Source organism: Mustela nivalis, assembly GCF_964662115.1.
Source record: "Mustela nivalis genome assembly, chromosome: 7".
NCBI classification, from domain to species: Eukaryota; Metazoa; Chordata; class Mammalia; order Carnivora; family Mustelidae; genus Mustela; species Mustela nivalis.
Genome location: NC_139026.1, coordinates 89,723,578 through 89,746,444, shown reverse-complemented (window position 1 = coordinate 89,746,444; position 22,867 = coordinate 89,723,578). Strand labels below are relative to the sequence as shown.

General features: G+C 56.4%; 2 protein-coding genes across 3 annotated transcripts in view; one reads left to right on the top strand and one right to left on the bottom strand.

Moving 5' to 3' along the window:
- SMIM41 (small integral membrane protein 41) overlaps nt 1-22,867 on the bottom strand; it is a 112,327-nt gene that overhangs the window by 36,294 nt on the left and 53,166 nt on the right. The gene's annotated exons all lie outside the window — the stretch shown is intronic.
- KRT80 (keratin 80) lies at nt 365-22,654 on the top strand. 2 transcript variants are annotated; one of them, XM_082741409.1, is made up of 9 exons: nt 365-970; nt 7,140-7,348; nt 11,897-11,957; nt 12,218-12,313; nt 18,432-18,596; nt 19,074-19,199; nt 19,750-19,970; nt 20,465-20,520; nt 20,655-22,654. In XM_082741409.1, the coding sequence occupies exons 1-9, from the start codon at nt 671-673 to the stop codon at nt 20,777-20,779; spliced, it is 1,359 nt and encodes a 452-aa protein (XP_082597535.1). In that variant the 5' UTR covers nt 365-670; the 3' UTR covers nt 20,780-22,654. The 2 variants fall into 2 exon arrangements, with proteins under 2 accessions (XP_082597535.1, XP_082597536.1); XM_082741410.1 differs by having other exon boundaries at nt 368-970; nt 20,620-20,748.

The window sequence follows — 22,867 nt, the reverse complement described above, 5'->3', positions numbered from 1 at the left end:
TAGGTCAAAGGAAGGAAGGAAGGAGAGAGGGAGGAAGACAGGAAGAGAAGATAAGCCCGGGAGACTCTCAGGCAGCTAGAAGATAAATAAAAAGGTGTTGTTTCCTAGTGCCAGGATGGCATGCTGCCCGGGATGGCTGCCCTGCACTCCGGGAGCGCACGGCCCGCGCTTGCCTCATCTTTTCCAGAAGTATGTAAGCCCAGCTACGTCAGCCCTCAGGTATGCAGTGAGGTCTGTGGTGAGAGGTGCTCTCTGCACCTCTCTCTCCTTCCTCCTCCGGTCTGCCCTTCCTCGGCCACCACTGCACCCCCACCCAGCCCACCTGCCAGCCAGGCCTCACCCCCCCCTCCCCTGGAGCCAGACCCAGCTCCATGGGGTGTGGGGGAAGCTGTGAAGAGCCCCCTCAAGCAGGCAGGTCTCAGGCTCTGGGGAGGAGATGCATGCGTGGTGCGGGGGGAGGGGCAGGAACATCGCATCATCTAACAGGTTGGTCGGGCTGGGAGGCGTCCCGCCCTCCTGGAGCTAATGAGCACTGTAGGACAGGTGTTTGCTCCTCAGTCCCCAGCCTGCCCTGCCTGAGACCAGAGCCAGCTGCCTGCCACCCCTCAAAGGCTCATTCACACACACACACACACCCGTGCTCGCCCGCGTCCCGGGCCCGGGGGCCGCGATGGCCTGCCGCTCCTGCGTCGTTGGCTTCAGCAGCCTTAGCAGCTGTGAGGTGACCCCTGCGGGCGGCCCCCGGCCTGGGACCTCGGGATGGGGCATCTGTGGGACCCCCGGGCCAGGCTTCAGCTCCCGCAGCCTCACAGGCTGTGAGGCGGCTGGCACCATTGCCAAGGTAACCGTGAACCCCAGCCTGCTAGTACCCCTGGACCTCAAAGTGGACCCAGCCATCCAGCAGCAGAAGAACCAAGAGAAGGAGGAGATGAAGGTCCTCAATGATAAGTTTGCCTCCCTGATTGGCAAGGTGAGCAGAAGTAGGGGGGTGGGTCCTGAAACCTAAGGACCTTCAGACCTGGGCAGGTGGCTGAGCTCTGTGTTTCGGGATGATTGCCCCACCCCTGATCCCAGCCAATGAGAAGCCGGCAGGCTGGCTCTGAACAGAGAGATGGCAAGGGCAGTCGCTGAGCCATCCGGGCAGGCGCTGGGGAGAAAGAGGCCCCGGGATGGCCCTGAGGGATGTCTGGGTAATAACGTGCTTCGTGGCTTGGGGTCACTGTCCCTCTCGGCGGACACTAGGGAGGAGCCCCAAATGTGGCCAGGAGGATACCCTCTCATGGGAATGGCTGATGGGGACATGGTTTGCCATATGACTCCAAGGCAGGTGGACAAAGGAGATGAGCTCCCAAGAGTCCGCCCTTCTTTCCAGGCCTTGACCCTGCTCAGCTTCTGGAGGTCAAAAGGGTCAGCTGAGCCAAAGGGGTACCCAGGGCCTCCAGAAGGAGGCTTTGGATTAGCTATGCGGAGGTAGCCTGTCAGGAGATAGGAATGTGGAGAATTGAGGTTTCCAGTCAGAAGCAGACAGGCAGCCAGGCCTCCCCGGTGCCCACATGAGAGAGGGAGTGAGTCCCCAGCACCCAGACTTCCTAGACCCCACTGCCCTGGCTGGCATGCTGGTGTGAGGCACTCCTGTCCATCTGCATCCCAGGGCATGGTCTTCAAGAGCACTGAGAAAGTCCTATTCACCTCCAGAACCCCTTCCTCATTCTCCTCCTCCAGGAGACCTCTCCAGATTGACCCTCCCAGCTCTGCACCCCCTGCCCTGCCCAGAAACAAGGATCATAAATAGTAACAGCTGCATCAGCTACTAACTACATTTCAGACACCATGCTGGAAGCTTTACATGTTTCCCTCAACAACCTTATGAAAGAAGTCCTTTTGTGCCCATTTTACAGATGAGGAAAACTCAACTTCTCCCTCCTACTCAGTACGCCAGAGCCCCATCCTTCTGCCCTCGCTTCAGTCCTCTCCTGCGCATGTCTCCCTGTCTTGTGTTCCTCTGCATGTTGCTAGGGCCCCCCGTTAGGCAGGCATCCGTGGAGAAGGGCAGGGGAAAAAGGTTAACACGTATGGAGCATCTGTTTGCACCGAGCTCTCTGCGGGAACTGTGCAAACATGTGTCATTAGCTCCCACGGCCACACTCCGCAGTGGCCATTTCCCCTACTATAGAGATGAGGAAACAGCATCCCAGAGGTTAAGTGCCTTGCCCAAGGTCACACTACCACCAGGAGTACAGTCGGGACTTGAACTCAGGTCTGCAGGTTTGTTTTCCTCTCCCCCGACCCACACCCAGGGCGTCCAGGGTGGGGAGATGAGGAGGGAAAGTGACAGCTGGAGAAGGATGACTGTCCACTGTGGAAGAGCGTTCCCTCCCCCGGCCCCAGCCGGCTGTGCAGAGCCCAGCACTGCTGGGCTGTGTGCCCTAGGAAAACAGCCCGCTCACCTGGGAGGCAGGTCCCTGCAAAGCCACCTCCTCTCGAAACCGCTTTAATCCCTTAAAAGGAATGCTTCATGAGCTATGTAATTTGGCTCGGATGGGTGGCTTTTCTCTCTGAATGCCAGCGCTGATATCACCCTATGCCTGGGCCATGGGGATAAGACACGTATATAAGCACAGGGAGGGGGCTCAAGGGGCTGGGGTCCAGTGCCCAGGGGCCAGTCCGACGCCCTCGGAGGTCTTTAGCAGAACTGGAGCCTCCCAACCCTAGAGCCTTGGCCTTGAGACAGGTGCTCTTCAGGGTAGGACGCCAGGAGCCATGGATGCCAGCCTCTTGGGGACCCTGATCGCTGGGGCCAAAGAGCCCCAGCTGGTCCACCAGCTCTACAGAGGGGGCTGTTAGCTCAGACTGTTAAGTCATGCCCCTCCCTGTCTCCCTATAAAGGCCTCAAGGGCCTGAGGAGAAACCCCATTCCTGGATTTGAATCCTGGTTCCGCCTCTGGCCAGCTGTTTAACCTCAGGCAAATTATCTAACCTCTCTGCTTCTCAGTACGCATCCGTGTCATGGGCTGGTCAAGATCAAATGGGATAATTTTTGAAAAGCATTTATGAAGCACTTAGCATGTACCAAGTGGGTTCTGTTTGCTAAATAAAAAATATTGTCAATGGGCCCAGCCTGGGGAGCTCTTGAACCTAGTTGGCCCCTTCCAGGCAGGAGCCTGAGAAGAGGGAGGGAGGGTGGGAGAGCTTCGTGGGTAGGAGCGGCCCACGGGGCAAGATGCCACAACCACGCAAGCCTGGGGGCTCTAGGCAGAGAAGAAACAGACAGGGGCCCTTCAACTCCTCATCCCCTCTGGGCCCTCTGAGGCACCAAGAGAAATCAGAGAGCACCAAGCAGGAGAAGGAAGAAGAGAAGGCAGAGAAAGAGGATTGGGGGGTTGATCCCCAGGAGTTGGCCGAGGGTCCCTGGAGCGGGGCTGGTTCTTTCCTTTGTAGGCTGTGTTTCCTTAAGCAAGCCACTTCCCCTCTCTGAGCTTCACATTCCACCTTCCTTCTCTGCTCCTGCTCTGTACATGACCCCAAGCTCATGCCAGGACAGGGAGGAATACAGTCCTGAGAGGAGGAAGATTGAGCAGAAGCAATAGGAGGGGAGGCTGAGGCAGGCAGGGAGAAGGCTGCTGGCTGGACCCTCTCTCCTGCAAGTCCAGACCACAGACGAGATGGAGACGGGACAAGAGAAAGGACCACCAGCAGCCCACCTGAGGAGGCTATAAAAAGGGGACCTAAGAGGGGCAGTGAAAGGCCCAGAGATAGCGGGACAGGCACAATGTCTTCCCATGGGCCTGTGTGGCTTCTGGAAGTCACTGGAGCCATTGTGCAGCTGGCGTCTGCTTGCAGAAGGGCACAAACAAGCCCTTCCTGGTGGGCTGGGAGTTTGACAACTGATAACCACCCCAATGGGAAGAGAAGGACCTACACACCCTGGGGTCACCACTCAGGTCGCCACTTCGGGGACTGTGGGCCAGGGATCGGAAGCCTCCCTCCGCGGGGACCCCCCAGCCAGGAACTCCAGGCCACTGGGGCTGCTCAGTTCCCAATACAAAAAGCATATCTCCCCCAACCCTGGGGGTGGGCCTGCTTTTCAGCCTGACGGTGGCGCTGGGTCATACGGAGCTCTGTGTTTCTGGGCTTCAGTTTCTTCCCCTATAAAATGGGAAGCAAGTAGACCAGGGCTTTGCTCTCTGAGGCCCCTCCTGGAATGCTGCCTATGATCTCAGGGGTGTGGGGGTCAGCCAGAACGGGAAGGAAGGGGACCAAGAGGTGAGTGATCAGCAGCCTTGACAGGTTAGAGCAATTAACTGCTTACCCAGCCCTCCCTAGGCCTTTGTTCCAGAGAGGGAGGAGCCTTGGGCTGGGAAGGTCCTGGATGGGGGTGAGTTTCCCTCCCCACCCACTGAGACAAGACACTGCCCCCCCACACACACACATACACACACACATGGCAGCAGGGGACAGGGGACAAAAGTGCCCTGTGACTGGACTGGCTGGCCAAACGCACGCCTTCTCCCAGCGGCTAGTACGGAAGCATAGGAAATTGAGGTTAGACTAAGGGAAGAACTTCCTGGTGTCAAGGGTGTTTTTTTGCTTATGAGTGGAGGAAGGAGCCTCACATCTCTCCTCTCACCTCACCCTCAGTGTAAACACAGGGCTCCAGCTTGTCAAAACAAAAGGAAGGTGGAGTGAGCAAGTGTCTCCCCCCACTAGAGATCCTTCTCGAACACCCCAGGAGGACAGAAACCCTCCTGATTGCCATCCCTACGGAACCTGTTTGGCTCTGACAACAACAGACTGCAGGCTTAGGTTGGCTGTGAGCAGAACGTCCCAGTACAGATGGGATTTAAGCAGGGGAACGACAGCCCACGAAGGCCCTAGCCCAGGATTCCAGCCAGTATTGTCTAATGCATTGTCAAAGGGGACTTCACAAGAATGCTCAGGTGTCACAGGAAAACCCCAAGAGTGTGGACAGGACAGGAAGAAAGAGAAGGGGCCCCCAGCCCCTAAATTCAAAAGAAACAGAGAGTCCCTGAAAATCCAGAGTGGGCAGCAGCTATCAGATGCTCCTGCCTGGGAAACTTGGCCTCCAAGTCTCCATGGGATCCTGGACAAGTCCCTTGACCACCCTGGGCCCTCACCTCCCCCTCTGTAGATGAAGAGTACAAGCCAGGTGATCTGGCTAGGATTCTGGCTCTTTGAGCTGTGATCCCGGGAGCTAGTGCCAGCAGTGGGCAAGGTGCAGCCAGCGGCTTGCTTGTGGTCATAGGGAACATGACTGGGCTGGACGTCACAATACCCTAGTGCACACAGCCTGCCCAGGAGCCAGGCCCCAGCTGACTCTCCCAGCTGCCCCTGGCGTGGGCGCCAAATGGTAGGGGTCTCAAGAAGAGAGCAGGTGGGGGCGCCTGGGTAGCTCAGTGGGTTAAGCTGCTGCCTTCGGCTCAGATCATGATCTCAGGGTCCTGGGATCAAGTCCTCTTTGCTCAGCGCGGAGCCTACTTCCCTCTCTCTTTCTCTGCCTGCCTCTCTCTCCATCTACTTGTGATCTCTCTCTGTCAAATAAATAAATAAAATCTTTTTTAAAAAATATAGTCTTTAAAGAAGAGAGCAGGCGGCTCCCAGTCTGACGGGAAGACTGGGAGGTCCAGACAAATGAGGAGCAGATAAACTGAGAACCTCGTAAGAAAAGCCGGGGGGCTGGGGACTTCTTCTGAGCTGCGATTCTTTCCTTTTCCCTTTCCTTTTCTTTTTTTTAATTTTTTTTTTTTTATTTCAGTAATCTCTACACCCAAACCCACAACCCCAAGATCAAGAGTCGTATCCTCTTCTGACTAAGCCAGCCTGGCGCCCTTTGAGCTCTGATTCTTGGAGGCTTCCAGCAGGAGGGGAGCTGGGAGCACAAATTGGGAGGGACAGAAAGGACGGGAACGGTGGAAAAGCCAGTGAGAGGAAGGCTAGAGCCTGGAGAGGACAGGCAGCCTGGGCAGAGGCAGGGGATGCCCCCACCCCCAGCCCAGGCTGCCCCAGGTTGGACTGGGTAGAAGGCAGGAAAGGATTCAAGAGTGATCCTGACGGCTGACGGCATGCGCTGGCTGAGCTGGGAGCCTTGGGGGTCCCTGCAGCCTTGTGAGCAGGAGAGCGGGAAGGAGGCAGTTTGAGAGAAACAGCTGTGCCCAGAGCTCTCGAAGTCATCACCCTCAAGGCAATACTGGCCTCCAACTAGAGGCAGAAGCCAGTCCAGGAAGGGCAGGTGGGTTCCAGCACCCACGGAGACTGCAGCCAGACAGGAAGCCCCAGTTCTGAGGGTTGAAAGAATCTAAACTCCCACCACCCTGGATTCCACACCTACCTCTGCCACTTGCTAATTTAGTGACATTGGGCAAGTTATTTGGCATCTCTGTAAAATGCAGCCACAACTACCCCTAGCCCATCAGGTTGTGGGGCGCTAATGAGGCAAAGATGTCCAGCCAGCCTCTAGAACAAGGCCTGGCCCACAGTAGGGAATGCATAAATGTTTGCTGGTATTATTGTCCCAGAGCCTGTCCCCAGCTTCCTCCCGCAGGCAGCCCTGGGGTGCCTAAACAGCCATGGTGCCCAGGACAGGCCATGTCAGCCCCAACTTCTAGCAGGGGAAACTGAGGTTTGGAGAAGCTCCAAGTCCCGGGTTGTCAGAAGGATTAGCAATGAAGGACGAACCAGGCCCTCCCCTGCCGAGCTTCCACGGCAAGATGAGACAAGGCTTGTCGGCTTGGGGTGGAAGGGGGGATGGCAGACAGGCCTCTGACACCCTGTGTTCCCTGGGGTCTCCCACCCAAGCCCCAGGCAGACGTGGAGGGCCTGTCATCTCATTGGCACATTCAGCCCCTTCCCTCCTCTCTTGGGCCCTGCTCCTCCCTGAGGAAACCTCCGCTAATTGGCTCCACCCCTTTCTGATTCCCTCTTTATCTTGCCATCTTCTGTGTGAAGCATCAGCAATTGCAGATGAGATCTGGATGCGCCGAGAGAGGTACCGGGTGGTGAGCTCAGAGCAGATGAGCTCCCCGGGCCCGGGGCAGCCCCCATGCGGGCCCGCAGGCTGGCCCAGCGCCTCGGGCGACCTGTCCACGCCAGGCACTCTCACCGCCGCTCCCCTCCTCTCCCAGGTGCAGGCCCTGGAGCAGCGCAACCAGCTGCTGGAGACCCGCTGGCACTTCCTGCAAGGCCAGGACTCTGGCACCTTCGACCTCGGGCACCTCTACGAGGGGTACCAAGCACGGCTGCAGGAGGAGCTACGCAAAGTGAACCAGGAGCGGGGACAGCTGGAGGCCAGCCTGCTGCAGGTGCTCCAGAAGGTCGAGGAGTTTCGAATCAGGTGGGCTGCGCCGCAAGGGGCAGTGGGCAGGGACGGAGGGTGGGAACCAACCTACCCCCTGAGGCAAGGCCCAGGGCACCCAAGCCAGAAAACGAGAAAAGGTCCTTAAAGAACATCTATCTACTACAGATGTGCTTACTGAGGACCTACTGTGGGCCAGCCAGTATTCTTTTTTTTCTTTTTTTAAAGATTTTGTTTATTTGACAGAGAGAGATCACAAGTAGGCAGAGAGAGAGAGAGAAGAGGAAGCAGGCTCCCTGCAGAGCAGAGAGCCTGATGCGGGACTCGATCCCAGGACCTTGAGATCATGACCTGAGCCGAAGGCAGCGGCTTAACCCACTAAGCCACCCAGGTGCCCCCCAGCCAGTATTCTAAATACCGGGAGGAGATGGCAGTGCCACCGTGAGCCACCGTCTCAAATAGTGGCCCTTGCAACCACGTCAGTCTCGTGCTGACTGGCAACTATGCCCTGTGGTCGCCGGCCTCAGACACTACCTCAGTCCCTGTCCCCTGCCCCTGCCCTGTGCCCGTAAACACACTTGCTTTCACCCACACATTCCACTGGCAATGGGAAACTGTCACCGGCTAGGGCAACTGATGGGCTCCTGCCTCAGATACGGTTTGGAAACTTGATCTCGAGTGGGCTGGAAAGGGAAGCAGGGGCAGGCAGGGGACAGAAACGGTGAGGTGTGTCAGAATAAAGACACAGTCCCAGTGGCTAATGCCTGCCTGAGCTCCGTGGGCGCCTTGGGGTCTAGAGAGATGAGGAAGCCACAGCCCCGGCCTGTGAGGTGCTCACGGGCTGGAAGGGGTTCACTCCTGGCCTCCACCCCTCGCTAGCTCTGTGACCTTGGGCAAGTCACTCAACATCCAAACCTCAGTACCCCCCATGTGGAACAGGAAAGGTGACGCTGAGCCGTCCTGAAGCTGGCATGAGAGGAGGAAGTGGGGAGCTCAGCCTGAACCCACACCACCATAAATGGCCACTCTTCTACCCCCTAGAAGGCTGACAGTAGTCCTTGACACAGGTTTGCTGAACTGGGCCACGTGGAGAGGCAGACCAGGTGCTTGGGTCCCTCACAGGAGAGGTGACATCTGTGACCAGACAGCGGGCAAGGCTTCAAGGACGGGGAGGTTGAGACGAAGCAGAGAGGCTGTGTCCTTGGGCTCCTTCCTTTGGTCTGGTCTCCTTTTGAGGAGGTCCTCAGCTTAGGTGAGGGAGGGTGGGATGTGCCTGGACGCACCCCCCCCCCTCCCCGCCGCTCCTCCAGCGCTTGGCCCAGCCCCAACACCTGCCAATCCAAGGTGAGGCCTGCAGTCTTGGGAGCAGCCAAGGGCCTGGGGCACCCTGTCTGGAGCCCAGATCTGGGCTGTGGCTCAGCTTGTCCACCCTCTCTCCATGTGACCTCCCCTGCTCAGGCCACATTCAGAGAAGACAGTCACGTGGCAAGTTCTCCCCACTCTGGGGGCCTCAAATTCCTCATCTGTGGATCTAGTTGGAATTTTCTGGCCAATAAGTGTGATCTGCAGTCCTGGACTGGACACCTCCTCATGGCTGGGCCCCTCCATGGCCGAGGGGCCACCTCTCCCCCAGCCACGCCCTACTACAGAAACCCACAGGGAACCTCACTGCCCATTCTGAGCTGCCTAGTTTCAATATCTGACGGTGATGAGGGGAATCATGTTAGCGCACCAGAATCCAAGAGTCATTTCACTGATGTCTGGCAGTTCTTTGATCCTCAAAGAACCAGAGAATGGCTAGATGGGGGCCTGGGATCATCGTCGTTTCATGGGGAAGGAAACACAGGCCCAGAGAGGGCAGGGAGTTGTCCTGGGTCACAGAGCCATGTGCACTAAGACCATCTGTAACCCTAGCCAGCCGCGGGAGGAGGCTGCTCCCATGAGCCCAGCCAGATCATCACCATGGAGAAACTTTGTAACTGGAAGTTCTGTCCAAACACTACTTGTTGCTTTAATCTGGTTCAGCCTCCTCAGTTGGCAGGCGGCCTGGTTTCCACCTGTAGCCTGAGCTTGCTGTTTTGGCTCAGGGCCTCTCTTCCCCCTCTCTGGGTAGGAAACCTACCAGATTTGGGGGAGGTGAGTTTGGAGGGCTTCTAGATCCACCACCAGAGCTGGGGAAGCTGCAGCCTGGCTGTGTAGAGCCTGGGGGGCCCCAGGAGCCTGGAGACGCCAGGCCAAGCCCTGACAGGGAGGGGTGTGCCTTGTCTCTACAAGGCTGATGAGATCAGCTTCACTCCCAGAAATAAACAAGTGGGGGGGGGGGGGGAGCCCGGGGTGGGTGTGACAAGCTGAAAAGGGCTGGGAATGGGTTTGGGAACTAGTGGCTGGCAGACTGGCAGGGGATTAGGAGTAGATTAGAGGAGATAGCATTTACCTAAGTCTCTATAATGATAGAGACTTCCAAAAGGATGTAGTCAGGACCCCAAGGATCATCTAGCTAACCCTTGTATTTACTAAGGATGAAGCTGAGGCCCCCCAGGGGGAAACCACTTGCCCAAGACCACAGAGCAAATGACTTGGGGGTGTCATGTACAGTTGTGCAGGAGGTTCACTGCACAAGAGTATTGGTTGAGGGGGTGAACTAGGGCTGAAATCCAGTGGAGCTGGTGATAAAGGAGGAAGGAAGGCTATACAAAAAGACTAAAAGGACAGTGAGGGATAGAGAGGAGGTTCGACACCTCAGAGAACACCCCCTGGATAGCTCTCTCTAAGGTCCTGCCCCCCAGCAGGCAGAACTGTGTTATCTAGATGGGAGGGGAGAAGGGGAGAGCCTTGACCACTGGGCTTACACAGGGAGGGCCAGCCAGTGAGGGACCTCTCAGCTTGGGGTTCCCTAGACCCATGACCCAGGGCACAGAACCCCTCAGAGTCCACCAAATTCCCAGTGGAAAGTCTGGGATGGGAGTGTAGAGAACCACCCACTCTCTGCATGAGGCTTCCCACGGTTCCTCTCCAGAAATGCTAGAGGCCAAGGCTGGTGTTAGCTAGAACAGAGCTCAGGTAATAATGATAGATTTAGCAGGTGTCATGCACTGTTGTAAACGCTCCGTATATTGACTTATATAACCTTCATGACATCAGTGTTGTCATGACCGAGGCACACAAGCAGCTTAGCCATGGTTCCATGGCCTATTAGCAAGGAGCCAGGATCTAAACCCAAGGAGTGAGTCTCTGGAGCTTCCTTGCAAAGAAAAGGGCACAAGTAAAAGCTTCCTGGGCGTTTTGTTGGCTCTGGTAGGCCCCAGACTGCCAACCAGTTCCCCCTGTCCTCCCTCCACACTGTGCCCTCGACCGGCACCCTGAGAGCCCCTTGCAGACCCCGGGAAGCCAAGGCTGCAGCCAGGAAAATGTGTATGCTAAGCACACTGAGTGTCAGAGACCCAGTGTCTGGCGGGCTTTCATCCACTGGGGTCTGCTCCCCTCAGTTTCTCAGGTAAAGGCTGGTAAGAAACAAGGCCCGAGTGATGGCGGGCCCAGCCAGCTGACGTGGGCGATGGGTGACGCTGCCCTTGCCCGTGAGTTCAGGGAGCGGGGCCAGCGGGCGGCTATAATTAGAGCTGCCAATGATTCAAGCATTCCCTGGAACGGAGGGAAGAAAACAGGAAGCCACAGAAGCCCCACATCCATGAAGGCAGGCAGGGCCAAGGGGGAGAAGTCTGTGGTGGCAGACACCCAGCCCGGAGAGGGCCAAGAGGTTTGATTAGAGCCAGGGGTTAAGGTTAGAGACCCAGACCCAGACCCTCCTTGCAAACCCAAGGAGGCGTAGAGCAAGGAGGAGGCAAAGGTAAGAGAGGGAACCCACCCTCGTGGAGGGTCTACTACGCACATCTGTCACGGTGTCAGGGTTGGGCTTGGTCTGACCCCCGCAAGTGCGCGTGCACACGTGTGCGCGCGCGCATACACACACACACACACCCCTAATAGACGGGTGAGCCGACGAAGGAGGGTGCAGTTACATGCCCAAGAATACATGGTGGGTCTGTCTGCAACATCCACACTCTCCCATTGGGAGGGAACGTGTTGGAATGGTGTCCTACCAGCTAGCAATGCAGAGGGGAGGGTGGGAGGAGGAAGAGGGTGATCTGTGAGCAGACAGCTCAGAGCAGGCTCTGCCAAAGGCACAGCTTATAGGAAATGGAGATTCTTGGGAGAGGAAAGAGGGAAAAGGTAAGAGAACAAGGTTAGGGTGACAGGGCTGTGCAATCAGGAGAGGCTTCCTGGAGGAGGTGGCTATGACGACGAGCCGGGAAGGGGACAGATACCTCTAGGGAGAGGTCTAGCTGATCATCTGGAAGGAGTGAGAGAATGATGTCATGGGCTTAGAAGAGATGTGTCATAGACGAGGGGCTATATCTACCCAAGGCAAAGGCCAGTTTTGGTGCACAAGGCACCAAATGGGGCAGCAGAGGCCCTGAGCCCCAGTCCAGAAGGGATAATCATACCCCAAGCTCCTGCCATCTGTAGCTGAGTGGCCTCTCTCTCTCTTTCTCTCTCTCTCCCGCTGCCTCGTTCCCTCTCCCCTCCCAGGTATGAGGAGGAGATCTCCAAGCGCACAGACATGGAGTTCACCTTCGTCCAGCTGAAGAAGGTAGCCAGCCCAGCCTGCCCCAGGGGCTCCTTCCTCATGGACCCTCTGCCCTCATTCCCTCAGGCTCCCCAAGCAAAGCCCTCCAAGGCTTGAGTCCCAGGACCACAGACAGATATGGGTACCTGTCCTCACCCTGAGGCTTCTCCCAGGCACTGAGCCGGGGCTTCCTTGGGAATGACCCCCATCTCCCTCAGGAAGATGGGCACCCCACTCCCACCCTGGGACACCTCCCCGGCACTCACCACTGCTCCCACCCCCAGGACCTGGATGCAGAGTGTCTCCGTCGGACCGAACTGGAAACCAAGTTAAAAGGCTTGCAGAGCTTCGTGGAGCTGATGAAAAACATCTATGAGCAGGTGAGAAAATTGAGCGTCCCATTGAGCCAAGAGTTGACTTGTCCCCAGGTAAGGGATGCAGAGGAGGGAAGGGTGTCTAGCGGGGCATGGAACCTGCAGCAGTCATCACAGACATAACACAGACCTAACGCTCTCCCATCCCCTTCCCGCACTGCTGTCAATAACCCAATACGTCCCCTCACTCCTCCTTTCATGGAGCACAGGCAAATTCCCAAGAGGCCTCATGCTCAAGAAGGACCTATTTCTTGGAATGTGCTGGAGTGCAGAGGGCATGTTGGGGACCCATGCATCCAGGCAAGGGTTGGAAAGTGGCTTGAGAGACAGGGAACCAGCCTAAGAGCAGCTGTTCTTTTTTTTTTTTTTTTTTTTTTTTTTTTAGATTTTATTTATTTATTTGACAGAGAGAAATCACAAGTAGGCAGAGAAGCAGGCAGAGAGAGAGAAGAGGAAGCAGGCTCCCTGCCAAGCAGAGAGCCCAATGCAGGACTCAATCCCGGGACCCTGAGACCATGACCTGAGCCAAAGGCAGAGGCTTAACCCACTGAGCCACCCAGGCGCCCAAGAATAGCTGTTCTTACTGGACTCATCTCTCCCCACTCCTGCAGCGTAAATGGCAGGTACCCACAGGCCTAGGCTGGATAGTCATGCCCTTGGCCTTCCCCAGTTCGGGGCTTAGGCAGGGAGGACCTGCAGTCAGATTCTTGGGTTCCCAGACAATGCTAGCTTCTGCCAGAACAAAAAAGACCTGGTAAATGCAGACAAGGGAGCCTCCAGATATCTTCTGATTGTGTCTCTAAGTCCTCTGCTGAGCCTGGGGGTACAATGACCCCACAAGGCCTAGCACGCAGTCAGTGCAGTCCACAGATGGGCCCCGCTGCTGCCTGCATACGCTCCCCTCCACTCCACTCTGCCTCCGGGCACCACATCCCCTGTGTCCGGAGATAGGAGGGTCATGCTGCAGTTCAGCTAGGAGCAGGCGGAGGGGATGGCAGGACTTGGCAGCCGGTGTGCTGTAAACCGCTGGTGCCTAACTATGGCAGCGCAGCCAAGTCTCAGAGCAGGGATCAAGGTCACCACTACCATCAGAATGTTCTGCTAAAATGGGGGTGCCTGGGTGGCTCAGTCGGTTAAGTTTAAGTGTCTGACTCTTGGTTTTGGCTCAGGTCACGATCTCAAGGTCGTGGGATCAAGCGCCGCGCAGGGAGCCTTTTAAGATTCTCTCTCATTCTTCCTCTGTCCCTACCCCTGCTCGCTCGCTTGCTCTCAAATAAATAAGTCTTTAAAAAAATAAGGATTAAATTAAATTTAAGGTTCTGCTAAAGTGGCCCTAGGGGCTGTTGACCACAGCTTGGCGGCCTCGTCCTGTGGAGAGGGAGATGGGGACCTTGTGGCGACATACAGGCCACTCTGCTTTCCAGCAGGCTGGGCCCTCGATGGGGTCTTCAGTGGCCCTGAGACCTGTTTGTGGCCATGGGAGGTGGCCTGGCGGAGAGAATAGCACAACCCTGGGGAGCAGTAGGACGGTTGCCGTTCCAGGCAGACCAGGACATCAGCTGCCCTGAGCAGCTTCCCACCCCTGGCTGAGCCCTCAGGAGGTGAGCAGGGCACGGGGCCCGCTGAGTGGCTGGAGAAGTGGGCTAGGAGTTCCTCTGCCCACACCTACTGTGGAGCCAGGCAGACAGCAGTGGGCCCAGTGTTTCAGAATCTGCACTGGGCTCTGTGCACCTCGGCAAGCCCAGAGCCCGAGCTCCCAGCCAAGATCAAGGCCCAGCCGGCATAGAGACTTAACGGGAGGTAGGCCAGGCATGGCCAATGACAGGCCTGGGCATTGCCAGAGGCACCCCTAACAAATCTTCTTGGCCCCTGCTCCATCTGGATTTAGCAGCCCTTGGACCCCAATCCTGGCTTTCATTTTCCATTTCTAGGACTTCAGACTAGTTATTTCTCCTCTCTTTGCCTGTTTCCTCATCTGTAAGATGGGGAGAGTGATGATACCAGGCTCATCAGGTTCTGCTGATGACTAAATCCGTTCTTCTGTGTAACAAGTGTTTATTGCTCACCTGCTGGCTGCCTGGTTCCAGTATCACAGCCACGAGCATGATGGGCGAAGTCCATGCTCTCCGGGGGCTGCCACTGAGCTAAGAGGGGAGACAGGTAATAAGCAAGTCAGCAAATATCTGAGCAAGATCATTCAGGAGGATGAAAAGGGCCGGGCCACCTAGAACCCAGTGATGTGGTCCTACTGGAGGTGGAGGGGAAAGTCAAGGTCAGAGGGTTGAGAGGAAGGAGCAGCTGTGGCTGGTGTCAGATCTCATTCTCATTGTGACTGGCGGCTCCTGGGGGTACTGCGGGGGCTGGTACAGAGAGGGTAAATTTATGGCTCGTGCTGTGCGGCAGCGCTGTGGAGAAGAGGGACTGCTGTGAACATGGGCTTGCTCGGTGCGCAGACCAGTGATTATTACTCTGGGGGCAGCAAGGTGCCAAGCTGGTGTCAGGTCATAAGGTTTGTGTTTCTCTCCAGGCACGCCGCAGGCTGAAAGGCAGCCCTAATCCCGTGGTAAAAAGATTCCCCACACCAGTGGGTATCTAAACTGGCACTAAGAGAAACAGTAACTGTTTTTCAGTTACACATGCAACTGTTTTTCTAGTAACTACATTTTATTTTATTTTTTTAAAGATTTTATTTATTTGACAGAGAGAGAGACAGCGAGAGAGGGAACACAAGCAGGGGGAGAGGGAGAAGCAGGCTTCCCACTGAGCAGGGATCCTGATGCAGGGCTCCATCCCAGGACCCTGGGATCATGACCTGAGCCAAAGGAACACGCTTACCCAACTAAGCCACCCAGGCACCCAATACAAAAAATTAATAGACTCTCTTACAATCTTTTTCCCACATCGAGTCTTCAAAATCAGATGTGCACCTTACGCCTGCAACTCATCTCAATTCGGACTAGCCGAATTTCAATTGCCCACAACCACACAGGGCTCGTGGGATGGAGCAGGTCTCTACAGGGGAAGGTGCCCACCATGGCTGTCTCGGATGAAAGAAAAACACGGCAGGACGCGAGGAGCTCCAGGAGGGCTGCATACTCTAGTTTCGACTCTGGAGCACACAACAGACCAGAAAAGCATGGCTTTTCATGCATTTCAGAAAATACGCACGAGGCCAGGATAAATTCTCAGATGTCAATGGCCATGGGCCACTCAGAGCCTCGTCGTATGTACTGCAGCCTCCCGGCCAACCCTTCTGCCCCTCACCTTCAGGGACATAAGCTGGTGAAAGGACCCAAGGGCTCACATTTCCCCTCTGCTTCCAAGGTACACGCCAGCTCCCAGGTGTGTCTGGGGCCTGGCTGCCTCCAGCCTGAATGCTATCCACCCCATTCGTAAGCTATTGTTCTGGGGAGACGAACTGGGCAATCTACCAACAGCCCCCCACAGCCGGCGCACCTCCCAGAAGGCCCTTCTCTGCAGAGAGAGCCTGATGTGCCTAAGCTGCTTTGGTGCCTGCCTTCATGCATCCAGGGAGACTGCTCCAGGAATAGACGCCTCGGCCTCTGGACCTCTCCACCACCACCACCCCCTACCCCCCGCCTTTATCACCTGTTACAACAGTAGTATCCTTAGCTACTATTTACTCAGCACCTACTATGCCCCAGGCACAGTGGGAAATGCTTTTCAGGTGTAATCTCATTCACTCCTCATGGCAACCCTATAAAGGGAGGGATCATGGCTAGAGCAGCTTGGATTTGAATCCTGGGTCCGTCATTCTGTGAGCTCCAGCACGTTCTTCTATCTCTCTAAACCTCAGTTCCCCCATCTGTAAAATGGGGGAAATGATAGAGCCCAGCTCACTGGCCTGCAGTGAGGAACTGTTTTGTTACTATATCCTAAAGCAGTGAGAACAGAATCTGGAACATGATAAGTATTAACAGATGCTAGCTGGTTTCAATTCTAAAATCATACCCATTCTAAAGATGAGAAAACAGAGGCTCCAAGAGGTTTAAAAACCTGGCCAGGGTTACACAGCTGCTAAGAAGGGGTTAGTATTCAGAGCCTGGTGCCATTAATTAAGCATGACATTTCATGGAGCAACACTAAATCCCCTCTGAGGGTCACCGCCTCCCCTGACCCAGGGACCACAAACAAGATGGTCCCACACGAGGCTGTCTGCTCAGGCCCCAGCTCTGAAGACAAGCTTTAAACTTCGCTTTGGCTCTGTTCTTGCCAGCCTGGAGGGCCCGTGCCATGGTGACAGCATGCAAGCCAGCATTGTTATGCCCTCTGCGGCCCAACGGGGGCCAGCGTGCCTCAACAGGCCTACAGATGCTCTAAACCCTCCGCTTCCTACTCCTGCTCACCAAGCTCATGCCTACCTCACCTCTTTCCAGAAAGGATCTGAGGCTGCTCCGTCTACTCAGTTTTGCCAGTCCCTTCTCCCTGCTAGGAGAAGCCCTGCTCCAGTGCATTCTGACAGGGCCCTGGCCCATAACAAATGCCAACATAACAGTGGCCCTTTTCCTGGCCCATAACAAATGCCAGCTCGGGCTCCTAAAGGGCTTTCTCTGGAACTCTCTATGCCCATGGATCGTCCCCATAGCTCGTTGACCACGGAAGCCTCAAAGCTGCATTCCTGAAAGTGTCCATGGCCAAGGCCTGCCCGGGACCTGGTTCCATGTGGGCAACGTCAATCCCTGAGGGTGACCCGAGCAGCAAAGGTGGGACATGAGTCTGTAGGTACCATCCACCTCATTCTGCCAAGGGGCCGCGTGTTCCTCCTGCTTTTGCCCAGAGATGTTTGTTAAATTCATTTGAAGATCAACCAAAATCCTTCATCAGGAGACCTCACGGGGTGGCCGGCCACTAGGCTCAGGGTCCTGCCAGCTCTGGGATGGAGACAGGGTGCCCCCAGCAGACCTTCGCCCCAAGCTTCCTTTCGTGGGAGCCAATCCTGGTCACCAGGGGTGTGCGTAGGCCGGGTCGGGCAGCCAGCAGCCTAGGGAAGGGCAGCCTTCCTCAGCAGGCCTCCACAGCCATCCCTGGGGCTCTAACTGACCCAGCCCACCCTGCAGGGTACGAGCTGGGGGCCAGAGCACTGGCCTTGGCAGCTTCAGACTCCAAAGGCTCAACCCCACACACAGTCTGTGGCATAAGGCCAGACTGAGGGTCAGCAGGGGGCCTGAAGTCAACACCCAAGGTCAGAATGCTGTCATGAGATGAAAACTGAACTTGGATCTCAGCAGGCCTCAGCTCCAGCTGCCAGGTCTCAGGACATGCACGAAGCCAAAGAGCAGGTTCCACACCAGACCACCGTGCAGCCAGTAAGGTCTGGGCTGTGGGGACTGCTTCAGGCAACCCAGTGTTTTCAGTACAAAAAATAGCAAAGAAGAGAGGGGGGAGAGAGAGAGAGATGGAGGCGTGCCTACAGAGTAAGAGAGACTTGGAGACATATGGACTGATTGTAATATAGGGATCTTCTTTGGGTCCAGATTCAAACAAACAAAAGAAAAACCATATATATCATACACACACACACACACACACACACACACACATATGAGGCAATCAGAAAAATGGTAACATTGACCAAGACTTGCTGACTGAAATACTTAAGTAAGGGTCAGGGGGAACTGTGAATGCCAGCAGGAGTAATTGTGCGTCCCTGGCCCTCCCTCCCCCAGGTGAGCCCCATCCCCCCTCCCACAGTGCCTGGCTGCTCCCTGCCACCTGACTCACTGTGACAGGGCAATGTGCAATGCGGCTGCAAAGCTGGGGCTAGAAAGACAGGAAGAGGCTCCGGCTCCTGCCTCTGCCCCTCTAGGGGAATTAGGCGGGAGCAGCAAGGGCTCTGGGGGCCTACTCTGCCCACAGCTGTCTCCATATCCTCTCTGTGCCGCCATGTCTTTCCTCTCTGTAACCTGGAGTGGCAGTCTTGTGGGCCTGGCGAGGACAGTGGGGAGGGCAGCAGGAAAGCCAGAGTCTGACCTGTTACTAGTCCTCCAGTGGGAAATGCTAGCATTTTCTAAGCAGAGAGAAGGACAGAGAGGAGGAGGAAAGAGGACCCTAAAGGATGGGAAGAAATGAAAATATTGAGGCCCCCACGTCTGTGCCCGGCCAGGAGCTGAAGGACCTGGCAGCCCAAGTGAAGGACGTGTCAGTGACCGTGGGCATGGATAGCCGCTGCCACATCGACCTGAGCGGCATCGTGGAGGAGGTGAAGTTGCAGTATGACGCCATCGCGGCCCGCAGCCTGGAGGAAGCCGAGGCCTACTCCCGGAGACAGGTTCGAGCTGACGGAGGGGGCAGGAGGGGCTGCACTGGGGAAGGCTGAAATCACCTTCAACTCTGAGCACTGAGATGGGAGTGGGGAGCACTGCCACGATGGAGAATGTGAGCGCCCCGCACTGCAGGGGGCCGAGGGGCCATGCCCTGGGGGAAAGGCCAGAGTCTGCTCCCATCAGAAGCTCTCAGTGCTGCCACTCAACCCAGTAACAGCAGCCACTCAGTAACAGCTGCCACTCAACCCAGTAACAGCAGCCACCCAGTAACAGCTGCCACTCAACCCAGTAACAGCAGCCACCCAGTAACAGCTGCCACTCAACCCAGTAACAGCAGCCAGAGCTGGGTGTTGTGAGGCTGGCCTGGGGAGTGCTGGGGGGCAGAGCAGGAGGAGGGCCTGGGAGGTGAGAGTAAAAAGGAGCCACAAGGGGCAAGGACACAGTGAACTGTCCCTCACTGTCACCTCCTGCACGCCCTCCAGCTGGAGGAGCGGGCTGCCTGCTCAGCTGAGTTTGGGAACAGCCTCCAGAGTAGCCGCAGTGAGATCGCTGACCTCAACGTGCGCATCCAGAAGCTTCGATCCCAGATCCTCTCCATCAAGAGCCATGTGAGTATCTGCAGGACCCACGTGGGGGTGAGGCAGGGAGGAGTGCGAGGGCTTTCTCTCTCTCCCACACACACACACTGAGTCCATGAAAGACCCTGGGCAGGTCACTTAGCAGCTCTGTGCCTCAGTTTCCTCTCCTGTCCTCCTAAGATGGCTGTGAGGATCCCATGAGTGTCACAGGTGAAGGTGCTCCGTAGACTGGCCAGGGCTGTGGGAGTGACACGGAACCTCACCACCACAAACACCCAGAGCCTACCTCCTCCCTCCCTGGCCTCGGTTCCAGCCAGTGCTCTGGGGAAGGTGCTTGGCCTGTCAGGACAGCTGGGACAGGCTCCTCTGGGCACTGTGGATCCTCCCTTTTTCATGGCCTCTGGGATGTATCACCTTAGGTCTCACTGAATGCCCTCTTGCTGCAAGGCAACCCCCTGACACACCCAAGAACTCCATTGCTCAGCCCTCCCTGCCCTGTGCACCCCCACGGAGGGCAGAAGTAGGCTCCCGGCCCACTCCCTCCTTCCCACCAGTGCTCACGAGCCCCTTCCCTCTGCAGTGCCTGAAGCTGGAGGAGAACATCAAGGCAGCGGAGGAGCAGGGAGAGCTGGCCTTCCAGGACGCCAAAGCCAAGCTGGCCCAGCTGGAGGACGCCCTGCAGCAGGCCAAAAAGGACATGGCCCGGCAGCTGCGCGAGTACCAGGAGCTCATGAACACCAAGCTGGCCCTGGACATCGAGATCGCCACCTACCGCAAGCTGGTGGAGGGCGAGGAGAGCCGGTGAGGGCTGCAGCCCGGGCAGGGTGCAGTGAGGGGCCATGGGAGGGCAGGACTGGAGGGCCACCCCCACACAAACCCAGACTCCCCCTCCATCAGGATACCCTGAGTCAGGAAGACCTGGGATCGTGGCCGGCCTCAGCCACTTGCACACTGGGACCTTGACCCATTCATCAAATCATCAGTTTTCCTATCTTGTAAATGGGCTGATCATAACACAGCCTATGGTGGGGAGAATTGATACAATTGTGCAGGCAAATGTCTGTCACAATTAAGTGCTCTATAAATGTTAGCCATTTATGCAGGGGAGAGGAAACAGAGGCCCAGAGAAGACAAAATGGCTAGCCAGGGTCACACGGCAGGGCAGCCTGGGATGGAGAATAACAACCAAATATTCCCCTCCGCCTGCCATTCCCCAGGGCCCCCAGGCCTAGGGGCGTGTTGGGGGGCTTAAGCCACAGACCCCTTCTCATGCTCCTATTTCCATCCTCCCCCAGAATGGACTTGCCTTCAGCCTCCATGGTCAGCGTGGTGCAGTCCAGATCCAGAACCGGTGAGTCTACTTCCCTAGGGACTCATGGTGGGGAAGGGAACACGGTGCTGGGAATCCTGACCCTAAAGGTGTCATTTTACGTGGTTCCCCAACCTCCAGCCCCTTCCCTGCCCCACCCCTTATGTTCCCTGTAGCCGCCTCCAAGCCCAGCCTTTCGAGAGCGCCCTCCCGGAAAAAGAAGAACAGAAAAGGCCCTGTGATCAAAATCACCGAAATGTCCGAGAAGTTCCTCTTGCAAGAGTCAGAGGTGTCAGAGTAAGGCAGCTGGAGCACAGGAGCCTAGGTCACTCCCCTGCAGCTGGAGGGACTTCAGCTGGACTCAAGCAAGCAGCTTGGAGCCTCTGGGTTGGGCGGGGAGGCAAACCTGATCCTGAACTGAAAGGGGGAGCGTTCAAAACCGGGACTGCTTTTCTGTGGGTGGCCGAGGGTGGTACAGGACTGTCACCAGCTATTAAGAATCACGCCGCTCCATCTCAATATTTCAGTCCTACCCTCCCAGCCTTCTGGCCAGAGGTCTTCTGACTGGAGAAACTGGAACTGGGGATCAGTTTTTTCTCCACCTCCTTTCCCTTCCGAGGCTCCTCCCCAAACAGAGGGCTCTGACCAAGGAACCTTTGATACTTTTCGCCCAACCCTTGCCCTAAACTCCGATATCAAGCCTTACCTTGCCTCTGCCTCAGGACCGAGGCTGGTGCCCTCGCTCACCCAGCCCCAGCCAGCCATGGATCAGGCGCCGAGGAGGACGACCTGGGCACCCTCCCCCCATCTGCAACTCCTGGGGAGGCTGGGTGGGGAGCACCCCTGGGTTTCCTGCACCAGGGATCGAGGTGCCCCCAGAGACCTGACAGTATTAGGGAGTGAAGGGAGGAAGCTCCCTGGGTCTGTGGGACCTGAGCATGGGCCTCTGAGGTCAGCCCAGATGCCTATGCCCCTTCCCTCCTGGCTCCTTCTCCAGATGCTAATCTTGCCATGATAAACCCCCTGTGAGGAGGAGGCCAGATGGCAACCTGAGACCAGGCAAGGGAATTTGGCCCTTCCTTCTGCTCTCTGCCACCCCAGGGTTCACCACCCTGCCCAGGATCCAAGCTCGCTGCACCCCCCCACAAACCCCACACCCTTCCCCCCATTCCCATGCTTAGGTGTTTCCCAAGCCTGAAATCTGGCTTTGGTAGACCAAGTCTGGAGAACCCCCCAGCCCCAACACCACCACGAAACCATGGGCCATCTTCCCTGAATCCCCCTCTCAGGGTCCCTGCTCTCTCCATGAGGCTGAACAGCCCGACCCTCCCTTCTATCCCTCTTTGCATTTGCTGGGGAGCCCAGGAACACCCCATACCTGTGGGGTTAGAACTTCTTTTTTTCTTCCCCCTCTGCCCCCTCTTCCCACTACGCCCACTCCCCCCTCCTCACCTCCCCAGTGGGGGGCCATGAAGAAGGCACAGTCCAGGCAGGTCTGGGAGTTTCTGAGCCCTTCTGGTCCAGGCGGGGAGCTCCAGTGACAACCAAAAAGGAATTCTGCATCCAAAGAGAAGATTTGGCACTCGGAGGAGCATTCCTCTTTCCTCGTCTTGCTCTCACCTTTGGGGCTTAGAGGGCCATCCTGGTGGCTCCGGCTTCCCACTCCAGCACGCACCCTCTCTCCTTCCCTCCCTGCTTCCTCCCTCTCCCTTGACTCACTCCTCTGCTAGCCCCAGTCTTTGATTCCTTCATCTCACTTTCCAGGACATGTCCCTCAAGGTCTTGGCCTCAGCAAGGCCTCAAGGTCCTCCATGCCTGTAGAGGGCGCTGAAGGGCTACTGACGCTCAGGCTGGAGGGAAATCGAACTTAGACTCATCCCTGAAGTCCCAAACAGGGTGCTGATTGCTGCTCTTTCTCTGCCTATTTATTGGTTTCCAAGGGAGCAAATCCTCAGTGGGGATACAAGATACATAAAGTATATATATGTTATTTTTCGTAACTTATGTGGCTTTTAACTTATTGCTTCCCTTCCTGTTTCTGCATAATCAGTGCTGTATTTACTATCTGGGTAGACGTATCCCAGCCACCCCATCTGGCTGGCTGACCATCTTGGGGCAATGCCCCCTTCTCCCTGCCAAGGGATGAATAAAGTGCTGAGATTTGTCAATGGATAAAGCTGTGTGTCTGTTTTTGCCTCTCCTGTCCAGACTGGTCAGACCCTGCTCAAACAGACTGACCACAGAACTTTGGGATTCTCCAATTATGGGGGAAGGGGTCCAGGGACTTAATTATACCTTCAGACCCATGCAGCTTGGACACAAAAAGTTCTCTGACCTACCCTGCAATCCTATAAGGAGATTTTCCCAGTGTTGACCTATGTTCCCAGCC

Bases quoted from the DNA above. Each gene is read 5' to 3' on its own strand.
- KRT80 (XM_082741409.1), top strand. From the start codon at position 671: ATGGCCTGCCGCTCCTGCGTCGTTGGCTTCAGCAGCCTTAGCAGCTGT. The intron at 7,349-11,896 runs GTGGGCTGCGCC...CTCCCCTCCCAG, and splicing joins GTCGAGGAGTTTCGAATCAG to GTATGAGGAGGAGATCTCCA. The intron at 18,597-19,073 runs GTTCGAGCTGAC...CACGCCCTCCAG, and splicing joins AGGCCTACTCCCGGAGACAG to CTGGAGGAGCGGGCTGCCTG.